Source organism: Crassostrea angulata, chromosome 2, assembly GCF_025612915.1.
Source record: "Crassostrea angulata isolate pt1a10 chromosome 2, ASM2561291v2, whole genome shotgun sequence".
Taxonomy (NCBI): Eukaryota; Metazoa; Mollusca; class Bivalvia; order Ostreida; family Ostreidae; genus Magallana; species Magallana angulata.
Genome location: NC_069112.1, coordinates 1 through 24,031, shown reverse-complemented (window position 1 = coordinate 24,031; position 24,031 = coordinate 1). Strand labels below are relative to the sequence as shown.

At 34.9% G+C, this 24,031-nt stretch overlaps 1 protein-coding gene and 2 pseudogenes across 1 annotated transcript; all 3 read right to left on the bottom strand.

The window, feature by feature from the left end:
- Nucleotides 1-372: 372 nt before the first annotated feature.
- LOC128171853 (uncharacterized) lies at nt 373-4,144 on the bottom strand (annotated as a pseudogene).
- A 61-nt stretch (nt 4,145-4,205) lies between these two features.
- On the bottom strand, nt 4,206-5,280 carry LOC128171852 (uncharacterized; annotated as a pseudogene).
- A 1,287-nt stretch (nt 5,281-6,567) lies between these two features.
- Nucleotides 6,568-19,898, bottom strand: LOC128170768 (uncharacterized). The gene is made up of 4 exons (XM_052836539.1): nt 19,517-19,898; nt 11,856-12,302; nt 11,266-11,481; nt 6,568-8,601 (listed from the first exon to the last, which is right to left on the bottom strand). The coding sequence occupies exons 2-4, from the start codon at nt 12,300-12,302 to the stop codon at nt 8,329-8,331; spliced, it is 936 nt and encodes a 311-aa protein (XP_052692499.1). The 5' UTR covers nt 19,517-19,898; the 3' UTR covers nt 6,568-8,328.
- Nucleotides 19,899-24,031: the final 4,133 nt, after the last annotated feature.

Genomic DNA, 24,031 nt, shown 5'->3' with positions numbered 1-24,031 from the left:
GATGGTCTTCTTTTTATCAGCTATTCTCAGTGGGGATCTTAACATATCCCCACTCTTACTATCTGACACAACACGCACCTCTGTTTATAGTATTGGGTATAAATTTAGACTCAGAAATTGCGAGATACTTAAAATCAACATAGTGATTACGATTTGTAAATTAATGAACCAGGCTGAGTTTCAATGGCCTATCCCCAATACTCACTCAAAATAGTTATGTTTGTATTTTATTAAGACTTTTTAAATCTATGTAAACAATACCAATGTCAATGCCTGCTTCCAAAGGAGCAAGGCGTGTCCTAGAAAACAGATCGACATTCAACTACGCAAGTATATACATCTTTGCGTGCCAATATAAGAAACCGGGTGTCTTTAGATACTTGGCACAAATGCAGAATCTAGGGATGAGAAGTCTCCGTTGAGTTTGTAAAATTCTTCGACTTCATTTGAGTCTGCCGATAAGTTGGCAATATCTGAAGCTAATTTACTTGCATCGGTCAAAGTTTTTGTTCTACAATAGTAATGCGCCGACCGTTCACTCGTCCAGCCAACATGATTCATTAGATCCTGTGGAGATGAGGCGGTACCCGAAACCGCCATCGTTACAGCAAAGCCGCCTCGGAGACTATGGGGGTCTCCCCCTCGTAAATACCTAAAGATACCACGTAATATCGCAGTCGTTCGTAAACGGCCGAATAACCTAACTGTTGGTCCAATACACGTCCCGACTCCGAAACAGGTCTGAAAAGGTACCCTAAACTAAGATCCACCTTTTTTTCTTTTGACCAGTTGTAGTATTTCTCGAGGCCCACAACAGGACAGATAGCTTTATCATGAGATCTTTTCAGGACAAAGGTGTTGATTTTCCATCTCCTCTCAATGTTTTTCCGTACGTGTGATTAAAGACAAAACCAGAATTGTCTTGTAATTTTTTCACTTTCTGTGATAGAATGTTGCACACATCACTGATCCTGTCACCCGCAAAGAATTGGATTTTAAATATCGCTTGGTCCCGAATAAGGACAAACTTTTCTCTTAAAGATAAATCGGGACGCGAAAATTCTCTGTCAATGTACATTGTCATTGATTTTATTTTCCCCAAGAATATTGGTTTAGCCTGTTTTGGCAATACATGAGATTTTGCCTGCTCCTCTTTACACTGCTTTATATAATTTTTAACTTCTATTGATAAACAGGGATTTCCTACTTTCAATTGAGCATCCCAAGAACGGCTTCGTCCATGGGTTCGCAAAATCTCCGTCATCTGTTGGATCATATTTTAAATAGTTCCCGCTGCAAGTAGGACATGCACATCCAAGTACCCCAGTCTCCCTAAGAACGGGCACGAAACCGCGTGAACTTGAGTTTTTCCAAACTGATCACTCCAAACGAGGAATCTACATACGTCTTGTGGCGCCATAACTGTAAAGTCAGGAGAGTGTGGTAACTGTGATAGAAACAACCGCAATCTTCTCTCCAAGCTTCTAGTTTTCTTAGCAGATTTCTTATTTTCTTCATTATATTGGAGCTTGTGTAACCTTTCGTCAATAGCAAGAAGGTCAAGTCCATAATTTGACGTCTACAAATAGAATTTCATTGTAACTATAATTTCAGTCAAAGTTCATTCTGCATGCTCTAAGTTCCCATTTTAGCCCTATCTTGTCAGATATGTATCCCTTTTTTGATGGAATAAGCAATATTGTTTTATCACCCTTTTCACCCAACATTAAATAACTTTCACAATAATCAACTAGAAGTGACCACCATACCGGTCGAGGGTGAACAATGGTTACAATGATGGTACATCGTTTAACTTTTTGTTCTTTTAGAAGGCAAAAGACAGGAAAAACGAGGTGAAACGGCGGAAATACATATGGAGATTTTTCGATAGCTACGTCCTGTGCAAAAACGTTCACACCTGCTGTTTGTGGGGACGGATATTGAGTAAAATGTCGTAGTGGCAGCCCTGATGTGGACATCATAACATTCGCATCCGTTGCCATTAAATCTACTGTATGAGGGCCATACATTTCATCGACCACTTGCCAAATTGTTTGTTGTAACACACAATCTGTATAAGATATGTTCCTCGAAGGGGCATCTGCCAAATTTTCTGCTGACGGCACATAGAGTAGTTTTAAATCTACATTCAATTTCCACACTATCTGAAATATTTTTTTCATTAAGTCAGCTAACTGTCGATCTTTTGACCTTTGATTTTCCCATGCATACAAAACTGCAGTTTTGTCAACGTATACGTCGTATCTACGATCTTTGATTTTCGCTTCTAATGCTTGAAGAGCAATAATAACAGCTGAAGCTTCCTTCAGGTGAATAGGTCTATCATCTGTGTTTGACCAAAAATCCCAAAAAGATAGACCTTTCTCCTTTCCTGACAGGAGAGAAATACCATAGCTGAAAGAGGATGCATCTGTAGCAAGAGATAACTGTAAATATTTCTCCTGTCTCCACGGTGCGTAGCCTAACCAATCGTCTATAAATCGCCAGTGTTCGAGCTCTTGTCGCAGCTCGTGAGAAATAGCTACTCTTTTACTATTTTTTGTGCATTGCGAAATTGCAAAATTAACTTCTCGTGTATACAGTTTTGCACCTGGTATAGCGATTGCCATAGATACACATTTCCCTGCAAACCTCTGAAGCGTCTTTACGTCAACAGCATCCGCTTTTAAAATAGTTTCTCTTATTTCTATAAATGTTTTCTTTTTATCCGATGGCAGTAAATAGGCTTGTTTAGAGGAATCCACAATGAAACTTAGATATCGGACAACAGTAGTTGGAACCAGCTGACACTTGTTTATGGCTAGTGTGTATCCTAATGTTGTTAACTCCGTCACTATGAGACAAGCCATCTGTAACGGATCACGCTGTGTGTGAGATTGCGTCTTGTCATCGGATTCGAAATTTGTACGTCGCGGACACACCGCAAATCTGTCATCGATGTATTGAACTATGCTTAAACCTTTCCCTCGTAAGTATGATGTCACTTGCATCCCAATTGTTTGATATATATATGGGGACGCCTTCAACCCAAACGGAAGAGTCATGTATGTAAAAATCCATCCCCCAAACTGGATTCCGAAATAGGTTTCTGATTCCTTAGTAAATTTGATATGGTCGTACCCAGATTTTTCATCGCAGCACACCATGTAGGCATTCTCCTCAACGAGCCTATGAACATCTTTAAGTGTATCTAAGGTAAACGGCAAGTCTTTTGTCCAGAGATTTAGGTAACGTTCGTCGTGACAAAGACGTGGTTTATTTGGTTCTATTGTTAGAGGCATAATAATATGAGGAAGACAAGATTCACCAACCTTTCCCCATAATCTCAAAGAACCATTTTTAATAGTCTCTGGCCGATTTCATCTCTAATGAAGGGAACAAAGTTTTTGCAATTTGTGGAGTTTTGAAAATAATGTTTAGGAGGAAGTTGGTTATTATACGACTTCCTTTTGAAATTGCCTTTAAATGGGCGTAAAAAGGATATCACATCAATGCCGTTATTTATCCAATTTTGAATTAAACTTGACATATTGTCAGCATTGTCTTCAGTTATACGCAACCATTCCTTTTTGTGGTTATGAATTTCACCCGAAACAAACTGATCAGGGTTCCTTACTGGCAAATGTGTTAGATTTTCATATGATTTAACAAATCTTTGTGCATTTGTATGGATTGGTGGTTTGAAACCGTATTCCCCCAACGTTGTCCAGGTAGGATGCTCTTTCTTAAGTAAAACGATTTTCTCTGGATTAAAGACGTCACTTCTTTCCCAGTCGTGAACATTAATGTTCATGTCCTGTAAACATGAAACAATTTATCTTTAATTATTAATAATTCCGGTTTGAGCATCTACAAGGATAACACGGGAAAATAGATCCCAAACCATCAATACACGTGAGAGAACTCACTAGGGCTTCAGTGTCCCTGGATATCAGGTGTAGGAATAAATACAAAATAAAATAACACTCATAATGTGTAATATTTAATATGGACTTAAGCCAACCATATAAAGTTAATATCAAAGTTATCAGCATTTTGTTTCTTTTAAAATTCGTCAATTGTGCTATTCAACTCGTAATGTTATAAATTGTATAAAATGAGATATAGTATACCAAACACTCATTATTAACAGAAGTTATGAACGTAGATGGTCATAAATTCAAAATTTTAGAATCATTGAGAGTTCATTTTTCCTCGCGCACATAATGATCACTCGCCCCACAAAACAGGCAGCCTGCAGATCTCGATTGTCTGTACGAGGGACGCTGATAACGTCGGTACCCATATGGGGCTCCCACTTGGTGTGTATTCGGAGCAAAGTTGAACTGGGGTTGCATATACTGTACCCCATGTAGTTTGGTTGGCCATACAAATTCAACAGTGGAGAGTGGGCTTGATTTTCAAAATTGATTTTCTCAATCTCTGTTGATTTCATCTCTGGTTTGATCTTGATGGCTTTAGATAGCGCTTTTCCCACAATATCAGACGCATTTCCACCCAAAACATTTAAGCAAAAACTTTGAATATCTATCTTTTCCTGATTAAGATTGGCCTGACGAGATAGCTCTTCATACATAGATGCTTCACTATGTCCCTTTCGGCGGGCTGTCCTGCCAAGTTCATCTAAAGTTACGAGAATAAGGGGGACACTGGGTTTTGTTTGTAGGGCCAAACTCCTCACCTTTTCTTTCACGTTTTCTACGTCTATGTCATCTATGGTAAGCTTTTCAGGGCTTGATGCTTTTGTTTTCTTCTTTGGAGGCTCTTGTGGTTCGCTCTCTTATAATTATAACACGTGAAAGACTTATTTTTTTTTTAAAATCATTATTGATATTTCCTTCTTGTCTGATTTCATAACGCATCAAAAGTAAATCAATATTCATTAATTCTTATCGTCATTTACATATAATAAATCTATTACACTTGTAATGAATACCTGGTCTTCAATGGTCTCCAGATTTTGACGATCTGGTTGGCCAACTCGTTGGCGTGGATAATTGCCAAATGCAGCAAGCATTTAAGGTTTTCATCTGTGATCTTCCTCCCCGCCATCTCCAAGCAGTCTTTTTCCGACTCCCCCGTCAGATCTCGAAAGGCGGACACCACCTGGCTTCTCTCCATTTCCTCCAGCGGCGTGTTGATTTTAAATCTTGCCAACTGGGGTACTGGCTGGTCCATCCCTCGCAGCTTTTTGATGACGGGGAGCAAATTCTTTCCCCGCAGAGTGTGTCTCCTCTTCAATATAGTTGGAGGAGGCATCTGATAATAAACAGATTTTTGATATTTACTTGTCAATTAATCAAACGGATTTACAGACTTTACCCAGCGTTGTACCGCTTTAAGTAAAACATGAAATACCTGGACTTAGAAGATATGAAGCATCTCAGTGGGTATCGCTTAACCTTAGCGACAGAAATACTTCAGCGGCCGAACAAACTTATAGTACTAATCTACCTTTTAAACTTCAGCTGCAAACATTAATTTAATCAACGGCATTTAAAATATCTTGTAAGTTCTGGTTCCAGCGGCAAAACCAAACTATAAGCCCTTTACAACTTCACCAACAGAAAAATTCATATGCGTACAGCCCTAGGCGGCTTTTAAATTTCCGTGCGTTAACTCTTAGTTCTATTCTCAGCGACAGAACGAACTTATGGCCCTCATCAGCTTTCAAAAAATTTCATACATTAACTTAAAGCTCTGTCCTCAGCAACAGAAAGAAATTATATAGCCCTCATCGGCTTTTAAAAATTTCCCATGCATTAACTCTAAGTTCTGTCCTGAGCGACAGAGCGAACTTATGGCCCTCATCGGCTTTTAAAAAATGTCATGCATGAACTTAAAGCTCTGTCCTCAGCGACAGAAAAGCCCTCAGCGGCTTTTAGATTTCAGTGTATTAACTCTAAGTTTTGTCCTCAGCGACAGAAAGAACTTATGGCCCACATCTTTTTTTTTTTTGGTTAACTTTAAGCTCTGTCCTCAGAAAAGCCCTCAGCGGCTTTTTCAAAATAAAATAAAGTTCTTATTACCTCTCCTTTAATGAATTCTCGTCTTCAGTGCACACTGGAAAGTACGTGTTGTCTATCGCTCTGCAAATCGTCGAGTGATGGTGCTTCTTGTTATCAGCTATTCTCAGTGGGGATCGTTGCAATTGCCTCTACCGCTTGTGTTAATTTGATATTTGATTTTTTTTTATCCTGCCTTGAACGCTTGGGGACTGTTTCATTTTCTAAATTCGGCTAAATAATGCTTCCAATTTTGGGCGCTCTCTCTCTCTCTCTCTCTTTCTTTCTCTCTCTCTCATTTTATGTGCAACCTTATGAAGATGTCAACTACTTTCTACGATATCTATAAAACCTCTCAGCAGTATTTAGCGGAAATATTCGTGGGTAAATAAAATCAAAGTACTGAAAGTACTGATAGACGGAGGCATCAGTTTTATTATACATGTGCTGATGTACAGATTTTGAAGTCTTCTTGTGATTCTATGAAAAGAAATGTTAATGTTAATGTTAATTTGCTTTTGTTACAGAGTTGGTGTGAACAATATATAAAATAACACAATTCGTTGTGTTGTAAAAACATATTTTTATTAACATTGCTATGTTGAATTCTTTCAAAAGTCACTGAACACAATTTGGTAACATACACAAAATATTATGCTATCATATGTAAATACAATAAGAAAATATTGGAAGGAGTTTTTGTTGTTGTAAAAAAACATACTTTTTTAACATGTTATGTTGAATTCTTTCAAAAGTCATTGAACACAATTTGGTAACATGAACAAAATATAATTATGTCATATGTAAATGCAATAAGAAAAAATTATAATGGCTATTTGCATACTTTGGGGGGGGGGTTACTATATAGCAATATTGCATGCAATTACAAAAATATACATTGATGTCTTTAGAATCCTCAGATATTTCAACCAGTAATTGTATTTCAAGGTTTTGACAGAATTATAAAAAAAACAAGAACAAAAAACAAGATAATGTCTCTGAATAAATGAATACCAGTGGATATGATTAAATGATGTGCACAAAACAATGAGAAATGATTATTTACATGTATGGAAACAAATCTAAATTGATAACAATGTTAAAATATGCATGGTTATGTTGTATTTTTCTTGTTATTTGTATAAAACAATATATTTACCAATGATATAAGGATAGAATATAAGATGTGTAGACAAATTATGAAGAAAATGTATGGGTATCTAAATATAATGAAGAAAGTCGGCAAGAAACAAAAAGGAAATGCTATACAATGTTAAAATATCATGAAACACCCTGAACACATGCAATTGGTACCATATCAAAACAATATGAACTGTTGCATTTATAAACAGCATTTGCCTAAGCAATGTATGCTAAACAAAATTGGTCCAGTACATAAAATGCAATTGCAATAAAACAATGAGCAACTAACATAATAAATATACACAACTTGTTTCTAAATGTTTAGTGAGAATATATTGATCAAACAAACTTATTCACAACCATATACAATCAGAGACATATACCAGACTCAACATCAAACAACTATATTTGATCAGTGACAAATGCTGTGAGGATTAGATGCTAAAAATCGATTGAAATAATTTTAAGAATATCTAATGAATTTACCCTCTATGGATTGCAATTTGTTCTAAGTGATAAGTTCACTTAAGCTTAATGCCACATGTTACAAGGCATATTACATGGCAATTGCATTTGTGTTTAAATAATAGGTAACACAAAGTTATAATCTACAAGAAATGTGTTCTAATTTGGCACAGTAAATAACAAGTTGTGTTTATGATAACACAAAAGACTTGACTTGTGTCTTTCATTGGCACAGAAGATATGATTACAATTAGTGACAAATATTTAGTTTGAAAAATTCCATGGCATTAGTTCAAGAGGAAAGTAATGATTTTTTACCAACAAACAAAAGTATGTACTTATGTCTCATAATGTACATGTACTTGGTTATTAAAATGGTACTGTCTACAGAAGACTAATACTATACACTAAGAACTAAAAAATTTCCATGACAATGGATTTATGACCATGCATACAGGAAACACTCCGGTGGTACATTAAAGATAAGAAGTTGAAAATAGTGTTAACATTAACGAGATAACTGCATACAAATCTTTATCAAAAAAACATTTTACTGATTTTTATAACTGAATTGACTTGATATCAATTTTTTATAACAATAATGAAAATAACTGTATAAAACAGGAAGAATGTAACCCAAAAGAAATGAAAAGAAAAACTTTGTTAATTTTTGGACAAATGATAGATGTTGTAATTAAATCAAGGCAAACATTTGTACATCAGATCCATTAAGGGTTGCCTCGATTTGAAATGGTATGATTTGAATACAGAAATTTTCCAATTCTTCTGCATTGAAAATCGCGACATCTTCATTTTTTTTTAACAGTTCTCCTCTGAGAGTTTCAACATCCATCCTAATGTCTTGACTGACATTGTCTTCATCCATTACGTAAATTTCAATGTCTTCATTTGAGACAGAAATTGCCTCAACCTTTCCTTTTATCATGTGGGTCCTTGGTTCTACTTTCTGAAAAATATTACATTTTCAAGATGAAAGGTAAAACACATCATCATGGTATTGTAGAAAAAGATTGGTCCTAATCACAGGACGAAAAACCATCTTTAAGCAAGTCCTTAAAGGTGGCTTAAAGGTGACTTAAAGGAGCTTAAAGGCTATACAACCTTTAAGCCGCCTTTAAGTCACCTTTAAGCAAGTGGTTATAGGTCCTTAATGTCCAAACTTCTTTAAGCCACCTTTAAGCCACCTTTAAGCATCTTTAAGTGGCATTTACGCTCTCTTTACACTGCCTTTACACTGTCTTTAAGTGGCCTTTAAGTCAATATTGATCAAGCTGAACAATAAAAACATATATTAAATGCAAAAGCTCTTTTATTGAGATGGGAGGGGGTCATCCGAGTGATAATATAATTTCCATGGAAGGGGGGGGGGGTGTTCCAGGCGGTTTTAATCGTCGCTCTATTAAACACAGATCGCTATCATCAGCACCGCTCCGATGGACACAGATTGCCGTTATAAAATTCTATATAATTTTTTGGGGGTTTCAAAATAATTGTAGGGATGAGCGCAGTCTCTGTATCTTAATATGTGCATAAAACTTGTTTCCTATTATAAATTAATCGGTGAAAAATCTCTCTCTCTCTCTCTCTCTCTCTCTCTCTCTCTCTCTCTCTTCATCCGGTTATTAAACAAAATAAAAATAATGAACCAAAAATGCATGATTTAATTTGTTAATCGGTTTAAGGTTTGTATTTTTTTTTCAATTTTCATTATTTCTAACTCTAGATCTGCTAGATACATGTTAAAGATGAAAAGACTCTCAACTGCCTTTGTTATATCGGGCAGGATATTACTGCTTTGTTTGTCTAGACATAGTTTTGTTCGTTTGTGTATATCTAATTAGAGTCTATTGTTTGTCCAACTTAAGAAAACCCCTGGAACTAACACAGAATATACAAGATATACACAACAGTTGTGTCGTGTGCCCAGGTGCATGTTTGTGTATATCTAATTAAAGTCTATTGTTTGTCCAACTTAAGAAAACCCCTGGAACTAACACAGAATATACAAGATATACACAACAGGTGTGTCGTGTGCCCAGGTGCACGTCAGGGTTTCTAAAGGCGTTGAATCTTAGTATGTACGAGTATACGATAAGTCTAATGAATAAAAGTTAATTTACATTTGTAATTTATTTTCAAAGTATTATTTCCTAGCTCTGGGTTTCAAAGATGTTACGTCTACAAATTAACGATACATGTATGTAAAAGTAAAATCTTGAAGCTAATTAATGTACCGGTGATCATAAATAGGGGTTAATTATTTAAATATATGTATAAGGGTAAATATGTCAAATATACCTGGCCTGGCACATCATACAATTGTATGTACAAGTCATTTGCAATTGCCACATGCAGTAAATACGTCACCGGTAATTGGTAATTTTGTTTGTTATAGAATTGATAGTTTATAAATCATGTATATACAATTACATGTAAATATTTAAACATATTGGAACGGCGCCGCGATCATGAAAACAGGGAAATTGCGGGAAATTGAACAAATACCCTAATAGTATCAATGCATTTAATAAAAGAAATGATTTCATTTTCTTTCTTACATTTTTATAGCTATAAATAAGATGAACGTATATTTACTCAGTTTAAATTTATTAACTACATGTAAGAAAGCCTACTATAGTGAACCTAACGGTTTCCATTTAGGTATAATATATTTTTGTTCACTGAAGACCAAGTTCCGTATTTCATTCTAAATACATGCATGCATGTAATTTATAAATTAGATATAATTGATTGTTACAAACTGAATGGTTTTTCAAAATCTTTTCAAGTAAACACATTCAATACAGTGATTCAATATCCACTGATATATAGGATATAAAAACGCTCATATACATGTAAGTTGCCGTGGCGCAGAGGATGTGTGGTGATACTAGTAAACTAAGGGTCCCGGGTTCAATTCTCACCGTGGCCGGTTTTCTATGTGTTTTTTTTTTCATTTTTCTTTCTAGAACAAAAACCGTTTTAATACCTTTTCTTTCATAAAGTTAATACATTTTGTTGGAAATTAAGCACAATATTGAATTAATTTTTTTTAATGGCTTAAAGGTGGCTTAAAGGTAGCTTAAAGGTGGCTTAAAGGTGGCTAAAAGAAGTTTGGACATTAAGGACCTATAAGTTGTCCTTAAAGGTGGCTTAAAGGTGGCTTAAAGATAGTCTTTAAGCTGCCTTTAAGCCATCTTTACGCTTTCTTTAAGCCACCTTTAAGCAATACATATAGCTTAAAGGTAGCTTAAAGGTGGCTTAAAGATCGTCTTTAAGCTACCTTTAAACACCTTTAAGCTATCTTTAAGGAGGACTTAAAGATTGTCATTCATCCTGTGAATGTAATAACAAAATGAGATTTAGATAAATAATACCTGTGTATTACCAGACGTCTATTTTATATTATCAGTGTTTACCAGACTGTTTTTAATAAGAATTAAAATCTTTAAAAGAATAGTTCATTAAATATATTGAGCAATTTTAATATATATGTAAGTTAGAATAATCCTAATTTGATCAGAAATACACTATATAGTTTTTTTTAAAAAATGTGAAAATTTTATTGAAGTATAAAAATGAGGGACAATAGCCTCAGAAATGATCATACCTTGATGACAGTATTCCTGGTTGTGTTTAAGGATTTCTTTTTTTGCCATTCAGACACTAGGCAATGAGTAACTTCTACGAAATCTCCAACTTTTAAGTCGGTTTCTGCTAGGTTTCTCCACAGAGTCACCTCCATGGAGTGTCCCTGCTCTTTTAAGCTAACAGTTCTTATTTTGGTTTCTTGTTGGCCTACTTGAACAAGTTTTACTGCCTCATCCTGAAAGAAAAGTATAAAATTCTAACAAAGAAAATTACAATCCATCAACAAATATATATATATACTCAGTTTCTATTTCCCGTTATGTTTGCATTGCCATAGAAAATCTGTGATGATCATTTTCCTATCATGTCTATAACACGCAAAACAACGAAGATGATGTGTAAAGACTTTAAAGCGAGGATACACAAATATTACAAACAAATAAACATCAACTCTAACATAAATAATAGCATTAAAATCATTTTTTTTTAACACACCAGACTGTGCAGTCAAAATATCATATCACTCTTAACGTGCAATTTGCTTGCATGGCCTGATGTGTTAAAGGACCGAAGATATCCAAAAAATAAGCTAAATTAAGTTGTACTTACCCGAATAACCTGTCCCTGTACTGATAAAATACCCCTTATGGGCATATCCAGAGCCTCTCTAATTGTTTTGGAAGGTGAAGTTGGTGTTATGAGCAGCACAGCTTTATCTGTCTGCTCTTTCGTCAGATTAAGATGTGGCGCACACATGATCTTTGAATGGGTAGATAAGACAACCCTATTTCCTTTCACTAGGAAATTTCTTAACTGCATGGTTTTGCCTTCTCTGATCTTCATCATCTGGTTTTTGTCACTCAATGTGGCCAGCATACAATCCGTTTTATCAGCTATGCTGAAGTTCAACATGCTTCCTTTCGTTCCACTGCTGCCAGTGAAGTTTGCAGTGTGTCCAACTTTGGCAACAACCACAACCAATTTTCCCATGGGATATGCTGCTGCTTCTTTCCCTTTATTTTCAATAATCAAATCTTTGAGACTTTTTTCCTGCATCTGAAATTCATAGTATTAAATCATGAATTTGAGTTTTTTCCCCCTAACTTTTAAGGACTCATATAATAAAGCATGTAAATATCAAAATGAGCTTGTATGATGATATTTGGAATGTTGAGTGTTGATCGTAATTCTACTGAGGTTGCTTTTAACCAAAAAATTGTTGATTTTGACAAAAGAAATAGTTGTACTTTGAAGTTCTCCATTATTATATTTGTTCAGTAAAATATAACCTCCAAAGTTAGCAAAAGGTATTTCTGAATCAATATTTTTAAAATAATGAATTTATATACATAGTACATCAACTTCAAAAACACATTCTTTAAGTACAATAATTTCAACGGTACTATGAATGTAATCTCATTTGTGGGAATTATTACTTTTACAGGGGCAAATATACAATGATTGGTTTGTGATCTGAATAATATGATTCGAGGGTGGCACAGGAAATATCTGAATTTGACATGTATGTTGTATAAACATGATCTAAGCAACTTCCATAGTCTCTTGTAGAACTGTGCATTATTTGTCTTACATTCAATCTTTCCAGATATGAACTGAGATCTCTTTGAGTAAAGAAGTCAATATTTGTGTCTCCCATGATCACAAGGGGGATATCTGTCTCTATTAACTGATGAATAGACCTCAAAAACTTGCAAAAATTACTTATGCTTGCCATATTTATGGGACAATAGATAAACAGAAGATTCACTGATGCATCTCGGTAATCAATGGATGCAGTCACAGCCTCTACTCCACACAGAATAAATTTTCTTGGGTTATGCAACTCTTTTTTTGAGTACAACACCATTCCATTAAATGGTCGTCCTCGATTTGCTACGTGCCCATCAAAGCGATACATATTGAAACCAGGGAGTAGGAAATCCTCATCCCTATCATTAGGTACAAGTCTACTTTCTGATATAGCAATTATGTCTCCTGATTTCAGGTTTTCGTCATTTGCAACATCTTTCATATGACAGTGTAAGGATCTAGTGTTGTTATAAATAATTTTCAAATCTGATGTTATATGTTTCAGAACTGGTAAACATGTTCTTAAAACAGCATCCTCTCTTAGCCTTTCCATTTCTTTTACAACTTTTGCTGACACTGCTATTTTTTGTTCATTTAATGATGATATGAATAAGTTTTCCAGTTTACGGACTCTACTCAATCCAACATAATGCATATGTTCCTGTTTTCTTGTGCCAAGATCTATTACAACATCGTTTAAGGTAGAACCTTGTACTTTATGAATTGTTTTTGCACATGCTAACCTCAATGGAAACTGTCGTCTTGTAACATAGCATGTTTTAAAACGACCAACTGAAAATTTCTTTGACACTTCTAAAATAGGTGTCCAATTTCTGCAAATATGTTCAGTGTACAAATATGAGTACTTCATTCTTGCTGAAGATCCAATATTTTGTTCTTCAAATAAAACCCAAACTATACTACATCTTTTAGAGCCAGGAACTCTAAAATCTAATTCTTTAACAATACACGGACTACCATTGGCTAAACCATCTTCCACATCAACATTCAAGTATACTTCTGCTGGCAAATTTTTCACTAAATAGACCTCCTTTTGTAATCCCATTGTTTTTGAAGGATTTTCTGACACCTGAGCAAGAATTTTGCTCTTTAAATCTGCTGTCACCTCACCACCAGCTATATCAACAGCCAAAATGGAACATTTGTCTCTAGTTTCTGCACTTTGAAAAGCCTCCATGTTATGATTATTTACTTTGGCATTAGTAGTAAACAAATGTAAAATAGCATTGACATCTTGCACTTGATGCAAGTTAGTTGAGCGTGACTTGAGCTCATCAATGTCACTTTTAGTTTGCAAGCCCTCACGTAATCTGTTAAGTAATTCGGCAAAACTTTTGTCTTCTTTTTGTCTCATAATCTCAGTTAATTCGAAAACATCGAACAGTTCAGTCCAGAGATTGATTGCTAAAGGTGCATAGCCATCAACCAAGCTTTCAAATACCCATCCATCAAAAACTGGTTCCAACAGGAAAAGGTCACCAATTGCAATTATACTTACACCACCAAAAGGAATATTTCTGGCAAATATCTCCTGAAGTCTCAAGTTGACAAAATTAAACATTTTATTACCAACCATTGATATTTCATCTATGAAAATAATTTTGAGATTTTGAAATTTCACTCGCATTGTATCAAGCTGTTGTGCATCAAGTGGTTTGTAGTTCAGCTTTTGATTTGCAGATATACAGAACAATGAATGAATGGTTTGCCCTCCTATATTGTAAGCTGCTTTTCCTGTTGGAGCACACAGAACTGTTTTTACTGCATCAAGGTTCTCACCTGGTTGCTTTGTATAATACCTTGTAACTGCTTGGTAAAGACATGTTGTTAGCAAGCTTTTTCCAACTCCTGCACCTCCTGTCAAGAAGCAGTAAAAAGGAAAATGGTCCATTTTTACTTTATGAAGAATGTGGTAGAAGAAATTTCTTTGCCTCTCATTCAGGGATCTAACCAGGTTTTGGTAATCAGATTCAGGCATCTGCTTAAGTACAATATCATTTCTTTCTAACTGTTTTCTTGTAATGCCTAAATCAATACCTAAGTCATAATCTTTACCAAAGTATTCTGGACTGAAGCAACCATGTAATTTACATATGTCCTCATCTTGTTCTTGGTCAATTCCATCTTCATGCTGAACTTCAGCTGCAATAACATTATTGCTGTCCTCTGTTAAATGAAGCATACTGGCTTCTACAATATCTATCACTCCTTTATCAGCTTCATATTGCTTCTTGTTTCTTTGGATAGTTTCTTCATTTTGTTTGAAATTAGCTTCAAAGCTGTTAAATGATCCAATCAAGTCAAGTTCCTCATTTCTCCAGGGATAAAATAGCATCAACTGTTCTCGGAAATAATTTTCTGAGTCTTGATCTTTATTAAATCTTACATGTCTGATGATTTTTGAAGTATTTTTTCTTTTAAGTATAGAGCCATCTTTCATAAGGTATTCCTCCTGAAAGATTCCATCATCTTTTTCTCCATTTAAAATATCATCTTCATTTATTTCTTCTATTTCATCTTCGGGCAATAAATCTTGATTGTAAGATGAGGTTTTCTCCTTAGCTGGTAAAATCATGTCAAATTTTGAGATGAAGTCTGCTAAACAACAAGTTTTTAAACATTTTGGTCTTCTCTGGTAGCGTTTGATCCAGTTGTCTGATTCAATATTTGTTGAATTTTCTGGAAGGTCTTGCAATGTTTCCACTGGTTTAAGTAAAAATGTTCTCTTTCTTGGTTCATTTGTGTTTATGAACACAACTGTCCTACTGCTACTTCGCAGAGGCATCTGCAGTACAAGATATGCAGCTTCTTGTGCACAAATTTCAACATGAGTGAGAAACTTATTTCCAATTTGTCGTACTTGTTGTCGCAAAGACATATTGCCATGTCTAGCTTCTTCACATGCTTCATGCATCAAATTTGACATTCCTCTCTGTGACTTGGAAATATATGATACAATGTATGCTGCACAGGCATAGCCATCAAGTATAAACTGAACATCAATATTTGCTTCCCAAGCTTCAAGAAGGAGCTCATTGTAGGAATTGATGCGTATCTCGGAAAGTGTTCTTTTTAAGAATACTTTTGGGAATTTCAAACTTGACCTCAGTGCGAAAATATATGTCTCATAAACCATCCCTATTTCCTTGAGAAAATTCTCAAAATAAATTCCCTCTCCACATTTCAAGTCATTTAAATATTCACAAATTTTGAGATAGTCCTGTTGTACATTAGGATTTTCTTCCAAGTCTTTCTCGTCAAGAGGTTCCAAGATTTCTGTTTGTGGCAAAGGAGGCAAAGGAAAGTTGAATCGACATACATTTTTACCTTTTTTTTTACAAGTCCGTGCATGTCTGTGTGTCTGGTAATTGATCAGTTCAGGGATGTCATCATTTTTTGAACATGTACAATGCTTGTCAATAAAGATCTGAATTTCCTCCTTAGTAGATGCTTCATATGTTGGGGCATTTTCAATCCATAGGAGCATGTGAATATGTGGAGAACCCCTTTGTTGGAATTCAACACGGAAAAAATAGTCTACAATTTTGCCTAGAGGACTGATACTGCTTTTCATAATTTTTTGCATGAATATTTGAAATCTGTGTTGAAAATACCTAGAACATGTGACTGGATCTTTTTTAATCAGCTCACACTTTTCTGTCCATGACAACTCCTTGATGGTTTCATCAGACATATCTCTGTTGTTCAATTGTCTACTCAATATTTTCAACAAACTTGACCACTTAGTTTCAGCTGCAGAGAAAGAACAGAACCATGTTGGCTTTCCTAGTTGTCTTATCATTGCAAACACATCTTTCTTTGCACTTTCCCAATAAGCAGGTGACCCTCTTAATGTTCTCAAAACTCTGTACCCCTCATTCAAACGAACAATATTATCAAACGCTGCAGGGTTTAACACTTCTTTTACTGTAACTTTCTTTCCTTCATTTTGGCATTTCCGCATTGCAAGATTTACTTTATCTTGTATCTGTTTAATTTGTAACTTCTTCAATTTAAAAAACAAATTGGGTATGGAGCAAGCTGCTCTCCTATCTAGTGATCTCAACTCCCATTTGCAAATAGTACTGTATGACACTGGAACCAGTCTGTCTTTGTTAGAAGGACGTTCCTGACCACAGTATATTGTAGGAAATGCAAGGTATTCTGCATGTGGATCCTGGTACATTCCTAAAGGAATCTGATTCTCACCTGGTGCAAAGATATGCATTTTGTTCAATGACCTTACATCAGTTGGATGCATCAGTGTGTCTGTATTACCTGTCAATCTATTATCAAAATTTGGATCTTCTGTCCAGGTGTCTTCTGGAAATTCTTCAACATTTTCTTCTGCTCTCGATTCTTTTTCTTCATTCAAATCAAGCCAATCTTTCTGTTCCTCTGTTATGTTCCAGTCCTCATTTATTGTTATGCCCTCATTTCTAAATAATTGACTGTTGTCAATTAACCATTTTAAAGCATTTAGACATTTATTTGGTCTTACTGTTTCATGCAGGACATGATGTTTGAATGATAATTTCCGTTTCAATTTTACTTGAATTGTCTCCGATTCTGCGAACATTCTAGGAAGACATCTAACTGTCTTACTGACATCTGTAGGTACATTGACAACATTTCCACGAAGACTTTTTTGACAACCTCTTGGTTTTTCCATTATCTGCATGAAAGGAATTCGAGGACTTATAAGACGTTCCTCCATTTCTGATATATCTAAATCTGGTGGTTTTTCTGGGAAAAAGAACCCATTCTTGACAGAACAAGATGGAATTTTTTTAGACTTTAAATTACGACTACATGTGACACAAATCCATTCGATATCTCCAACACTTTTAATACCAAGCAAAAACTTTCTCACAAACTCTGATTGACAAACACTATCAGATTTCACAACTCCCTCCCTGAACCAAGTTTGTGTGCAACAAGAGCAGACATATGATGGCCCATCTGATACAGAAGCTTTAAAATTTGCAACAGCAGCATTTCTCCTCTCTCTCAATTTGTCGTTTTTGTCAAACGTCTGCCCCTTTTCCTTGTTCGCATCAAAACTATCCTCAATTTCAGAACAAACTCTTTTATGAGTCATGTTGTCATTATCATCATGTGAGTGAGTCCTCTTTCCTAACACATTTTTATTTTTGGACTTCATATTATGGACAAGATAGTTTTCAGAAATACTTTGTATGTGTTCACAAATGTATACAATAGGTTTGTTGGGTTTGAATGACAATTGTTTCATCGACAGTGAACACCCTGGTCAAGCATACATGAAGACAGGGAGAGGCAGAGTTGCCTTAAAAATTGGCATAAAGTTTGAAAGGAACTTAGAATTGAAACTGTACATTTGCCATCCGGGTCACACAATCCATTCATACCTCTACAATGAGGGTCAAAAATGTAAAAGCTTCCATTATTGTGTTTAACTGCTATTGCACAAGAATGAAAAATGAGAATTGCATTGTTGTGCACTGCAAATGCCCTGTTAAAAAAACTCTCTAATGAACAACTTATTTCAGAGTTAATTTTCTGACCCATGGTACCAACAAATACTTTTTGAATGTATGACGAGAAATAATTCTGATTGTATTTGACATAATTGGGTAGTTCTTTGAGTAGCAAATAATCTTCACAAGGGTTCTTTCTTAGTGAATACAAAACATCGCCTGACATCAATATTGCATGTAAATCATGTTTTGACAAGGTTTGCACACCGTTTAAAGAGCCAACATACAGCAGAAACATAAAACAGTTGCATACACATTGCTTTCCCCTCGACGACTCCGAAAAATGAGTAGCACCTTGCGAAAAATCTCCTTGTAATACCCTTGTTGGTAGTAAAATATTTAAGTTTATATCCATATTTAATTAGTGAATTTTTTCGAAAAAGATTTCATTGTAATAACATCCACCTCAAACCTTTTACCTATTTATAGTAGTCAGTATTATTCACAGTACTGAGTAAGCCTATGGATTCAGAAATAATTACAAATAAATATTATATACCCCTATATACTCACACATATTGCAATCCTCTTTTGAAAAGGGGGATAGCTTTTCTAACTCACAAATATCTAATCAAAATCAATGCAAATTCACAAGCCATGGTTTTTCAAAGCTTACAATAATTGTCTTCAAGAATGATTCTTAAAGTTGATCATCAAGAACTTGACATATGAATGATTTCTTTTCTCATATAAATATCTCAGTCATATCTCAACCAATCCATATAAATCTCAGTCATATCTCACAATCAATCTAGTTCAATTTCACTTGATAAAGATGTATATCTGAGTTTGTCAAAACCAGTTAGGGTGTATTAATTTACTCAATACTATTCATTCAAAATATTTATAACATTGTGTAAGAACAGTGTCAATGTAAATTTGTTGTTACACTAACGTTGTACTTGAACGCTCGAAATTGCTCTTGTACTAATATTTAATGAATTATATCTTTAATAAATAACGAAAAATATCTTTCATATGTTCAAGTATGTAGGTTCATTTATGCAACGAATACAATAAGCTGTCTTCGTCGTCTATTTACACTACTATTTACAAACTGTCTTCATCGTGTGTTCATATAAAACAACTTTCGTTTTCGTTTCTTTTTCGACAACAAAATGAAAATAAAAACACACTTACCTTCTGATATCACTATTAAAGCGATGAAAAAGTCCTATATTGCTGCGTATTAAGGAAGAAATCCGAGGCAATCAGCAGAGCATGAAAACACAAATCGATGAAAATGGCGGTGATGGACCTATTTCCAGATCCTTACATATTCGTGCTCTTTGTATTTTAAATACACAAAACGAAAGCATTTGACAGGACGGAAGAGTATTTTTAGAGAAGTTTATAAATGGTTAAATTCTGATAGAACCATTTCGTTAATCTACTCAATATAAACACTAGAAAAGCGAACTATTTTTTCATCTTCGCCCCTGTATGTAAACATGGTAAACCCCTAATGTTATTAATAGCCAAATATGTAATATATGATCTCTTTCTTCCCTGCAGAGTTGTTTGTTAGTTTTTCTTTTCCAGAATGTACCATCCAATGATAAAGAGCTATAAAATATATTTCTCCAATTAATTATTCATACTTTTTTTTATAACATTGTCTTATTTATTGTTTGTAATAGCCTCTGAGCTGCGCGGTCTATATTTAACGTTATGTTTATCATGTTTATTCATTGAAACTCATAAATATTCATTATTTCAGTTACGAGTTCTTCTCAACTTCTGTTTGAAAAAAAACACCAGTTATCTGTTAAAATATTGTTTTGATACAATTTATATATATACATATCCAACCATACAGCAATAATTTTATCAATAACGATGATATGTTTAAGAAAACATGTCCACCGCTAGGTGGTGCTTAAGGAATCCTCATTAGTTGACGTCACGGGCAATACAATCACAATATACGGAGGCTGTTATACAGCCTCCGTCTAAAAATCTTAAATTGAAACACAAGTCAATCTTACATGTACCGGTCAAAATCTCGAATAAACAAATAGTTGGAATCGTACAAAATATCAATAAACATGCACGTGTGATAAAGTACATGTAGAAGAACACGAAGCTACCGCGGATCACTTGTCCACTCGCGCGGGATCTCCTTGGCTACATGTATGTTTTAGGGGTGATCATCATTTTAGGTTTAATCTTTGTGGTTTTTCGTTGTTTATCTATAACATTATTAGTACATGTATAGTTTTTAGAACATTTTAGAATTACAAATTCACTATTGATTTATGTCTGATGATGTTTCTGATTTGGAATAATATCGCTTTTATCAATTTATCAAACAGTTCTTGTATATATATCTTGTTATTAGATAACCGCTGACCTCTAGGTAGTGCAGCCGCGACCGATTTCCTCGGCCGCAGATGAGGGATCGGATAGGTTCCGTAATGTTAAAACACACGAAGAGAGCTCAGAACCTAGGAAGATTTACAATGTTTGCAGTATGATGACTAAACTCTAATTAATATAAGTTTTTTCCCCCTTTAATCCCACAGTTGATCTATCTGTCTGATACTGCTTCAGTTCGAGAATGGCATTGCTTTTATGATTAAACAGAACGATTTCTTATTGACACTCTTTCGTTTAATTCAAATTAAGAAGAATAAGCTTTAATGTCATTGTGTACGATTCTTGTGTTTGCGGCTAAATAAAATCACATATGACACGTACACGCGATTCTTGTGTATTAGATAACCGCTGACCGCTAGGTAGTCCAGCCGCGACCTTGGCGATCGATTTTCTCGGCCGCGGGCGAGATGGGTTATGTAAATACGCACACAACTAAGAATTTAGGTCGATTTGAAATGCTTGCAGAAAAATGACTCAAATTTATTTCATGGAAGTTATTATTTTTCTAAATCTAGTTTATGTATCTCACTATATAGATAAGAAAAAGAATGTTTATATTTTCTCGTTTTTGATTTTCTTAACGGTTGTCCACTATAGGACCTAAACAGAGGTGACTCCAAAAAAAAGGCTGTAAGAAAAACATGTACACGTATACTTTTTAGACACTTTTTCAAATGAATCAAAGCATCCCGTATATGCTGGTACACTTTCAGCTGTTAATTTATGTACGTTATGCGCACAAAGACGATTCGCTTACTTGCCAAATGAATACAGGTACATGTTAACAAGACAAGCTTTTTACACTCATATTACGCATTACCGGTACAAAATAATTTTGTAACGACATTGATAACACAATAATGAACAACTTTTCTATCGACAGCTATATAGCGAAATATTAACCATTTTTGAGTTATAAAACGAAAACTGTTAAGGGCTCTAGACCCCTAATTTAAGGGGCCAGCCCTTTTTCAATGGTGTCAAGTAAAAGCCCTTGATATTTTGCACATATTTTGTTCCATAAGTGTTTAGAGAAAATTTTAAACTGAAATCTCGAGCGAAGGTTTAAGTGTTTGGATAATATTCTCAAAATACGTAAGTACTGGTCGTTTTTACATCACATCCTACTTTGATTTATGTTAAAACATGAAAATCTGTTAAGATATTTTCTTATTGCATCATCTACATGTAGCAGTTATTTAAACTAAACGGTGATATTCAGAAAAGAGTTATCGTTCCTGTTTAACCACTCAACACGTGGTTGAAAATGTAAACAGAATAGGTGTCAGTTTTGTAAAAACACTTAGTCTATTGAGCCATTTTCAAGTAACGTTCTGCATAAAATAGTATAGTCTGTCTATTGATGCTATTTCTAGGTCAGGCGCGGATCGAAAATTAATCCTTAGAAGAGGGGGGGGATTGCTCCATAGCATGTTAATTGTTGCAACAGCAGAAAAACCCTATATTTTCTATTGTCACATTTTCTTCTCGAACCCATTGTATTAACCAATTAATAAAGATAAAGTTTAAAATTAATAAACGTCTAGATTTTATATTGGATTACAAGTACCTAGATTCTAAGAAATATACTATAAACACGAGGCACAATTTTAACTGCGAAACTGAAAGGGTCAAATAAAACCACGTGGTCTAAATTTAAATGACAACTAATAACATTCGCAGGGGTGTAATGGTCAATTGCAAAAGAGCTCTCATAGATTGTCTTCGACACCGATACGCAACCATCCTCATAAAATGCAGATGACAATTATTGTACAGCTTGGGCCTCTCCAGTTTACCTGTATAGTCTATTTTTCTGGTCACTCGTGCGTCATGACACGCGAGTTTTGGTTAACTTTGCATTAACTTTGAATTAAATTTACTTTCAATAATAGGGCATCAGTTTTATTTATTTTTAAAAGTGCATGGCGTTTGGAAAAAGGGTATGGCGCTGATAAAATAGGGCATGGCGACGCGCCACGCTAGTTTGCTTTAGATTAAACACTACAATATCTCATAGGCGTCGGAACCGGGGGGGGGGGGGGGGGCTAGCGGGGGCAAAGTTAGACCTAACCATTAGGCACCTAGCATCATAGAGGGTTCAGCCCCCCCCTCTCCTCCACTTTTTCTTGCAGCAAAGATAATTGTTCCTATATATATATATATATATATATATATATATATATATATATATATATATATATATATATATATATATATATATATATATATATAAATTTACTTTGAAAGATTGAGAAGTTTGAGACTAAGGCATCCCCCCACGGATTAGGAATTCCATGATTTGGGGAATTTTGGTAGATAAGATTTTTTTTGGAAGTATTTTTATACTCCCCCCCCCCCCCCCGCATTAGGATTTTGATGATTTTTGGAATTAGTTCTTTTTCTGAGGATTAGTCTAGCCCCCCCCCCCCCCCTCCTCCCCCGCACTTTCAATTTGCTTCCGACGCCAATGTATCTGATATTTTCTGTTCACAGTACACAAACCTGTTTATATGAATTCAAACAAATGTAAACAAACCTGTCGTATTACCTCGTTATGCATTCTGCTTTTCTAATTTTTATATATCAGTCGCTTAATAAGTCACATATCGAAAAATTCTACCCCTAGTATATATAAGTATTTATATATAGTAGGGGTAGAATTTTTCGATATATGAAACTATATGACTTATTAAGCAACTGATTAATAAAAATTCAGGTGCCTGTGGTGTAACGGTATATGTGTTAAAGTGTTTGATTTAGTGTAACGGTATATGTGTTAAAGTGTTTGATTTAGTGTAACGGTATATGTGTTAAAGTGTTTGATTTTGTGTGACGGTATATGTGTTAAAGTGTGTGATTGTGTGTAAGGGTATATGTGTTAAAGTGTGTGATTATGTGTAGCGTTATACGCGCAATTGAAGGGTAACAGTATAAACGTAAAAGTTCCTCATTCCGTGTAAAATTTTATGTGTTAATGAGCATTACTGCGAGGTAACATTATTCCCGTGTAGTAAATCCAATTGCGGTAATAGTACATCTATTAAAGTGTGTGATTGCCGGAAGAAGATATTAAGGTATGCATTTTTATAGAGAGGTTTATATAACAGAATTTATTGCAAGCTCATGTTACACCTATCAACCAATCATGAGCTTAGGAGAGATACGATATCAAAATTAGACAACATTGAGATGGTGACCATCTCAAAGGGCCCCGCTTAAATAATGGACAATAGGGTGGAAAGATTTCAGAGAATTTTGCTTTGACCTTGACCT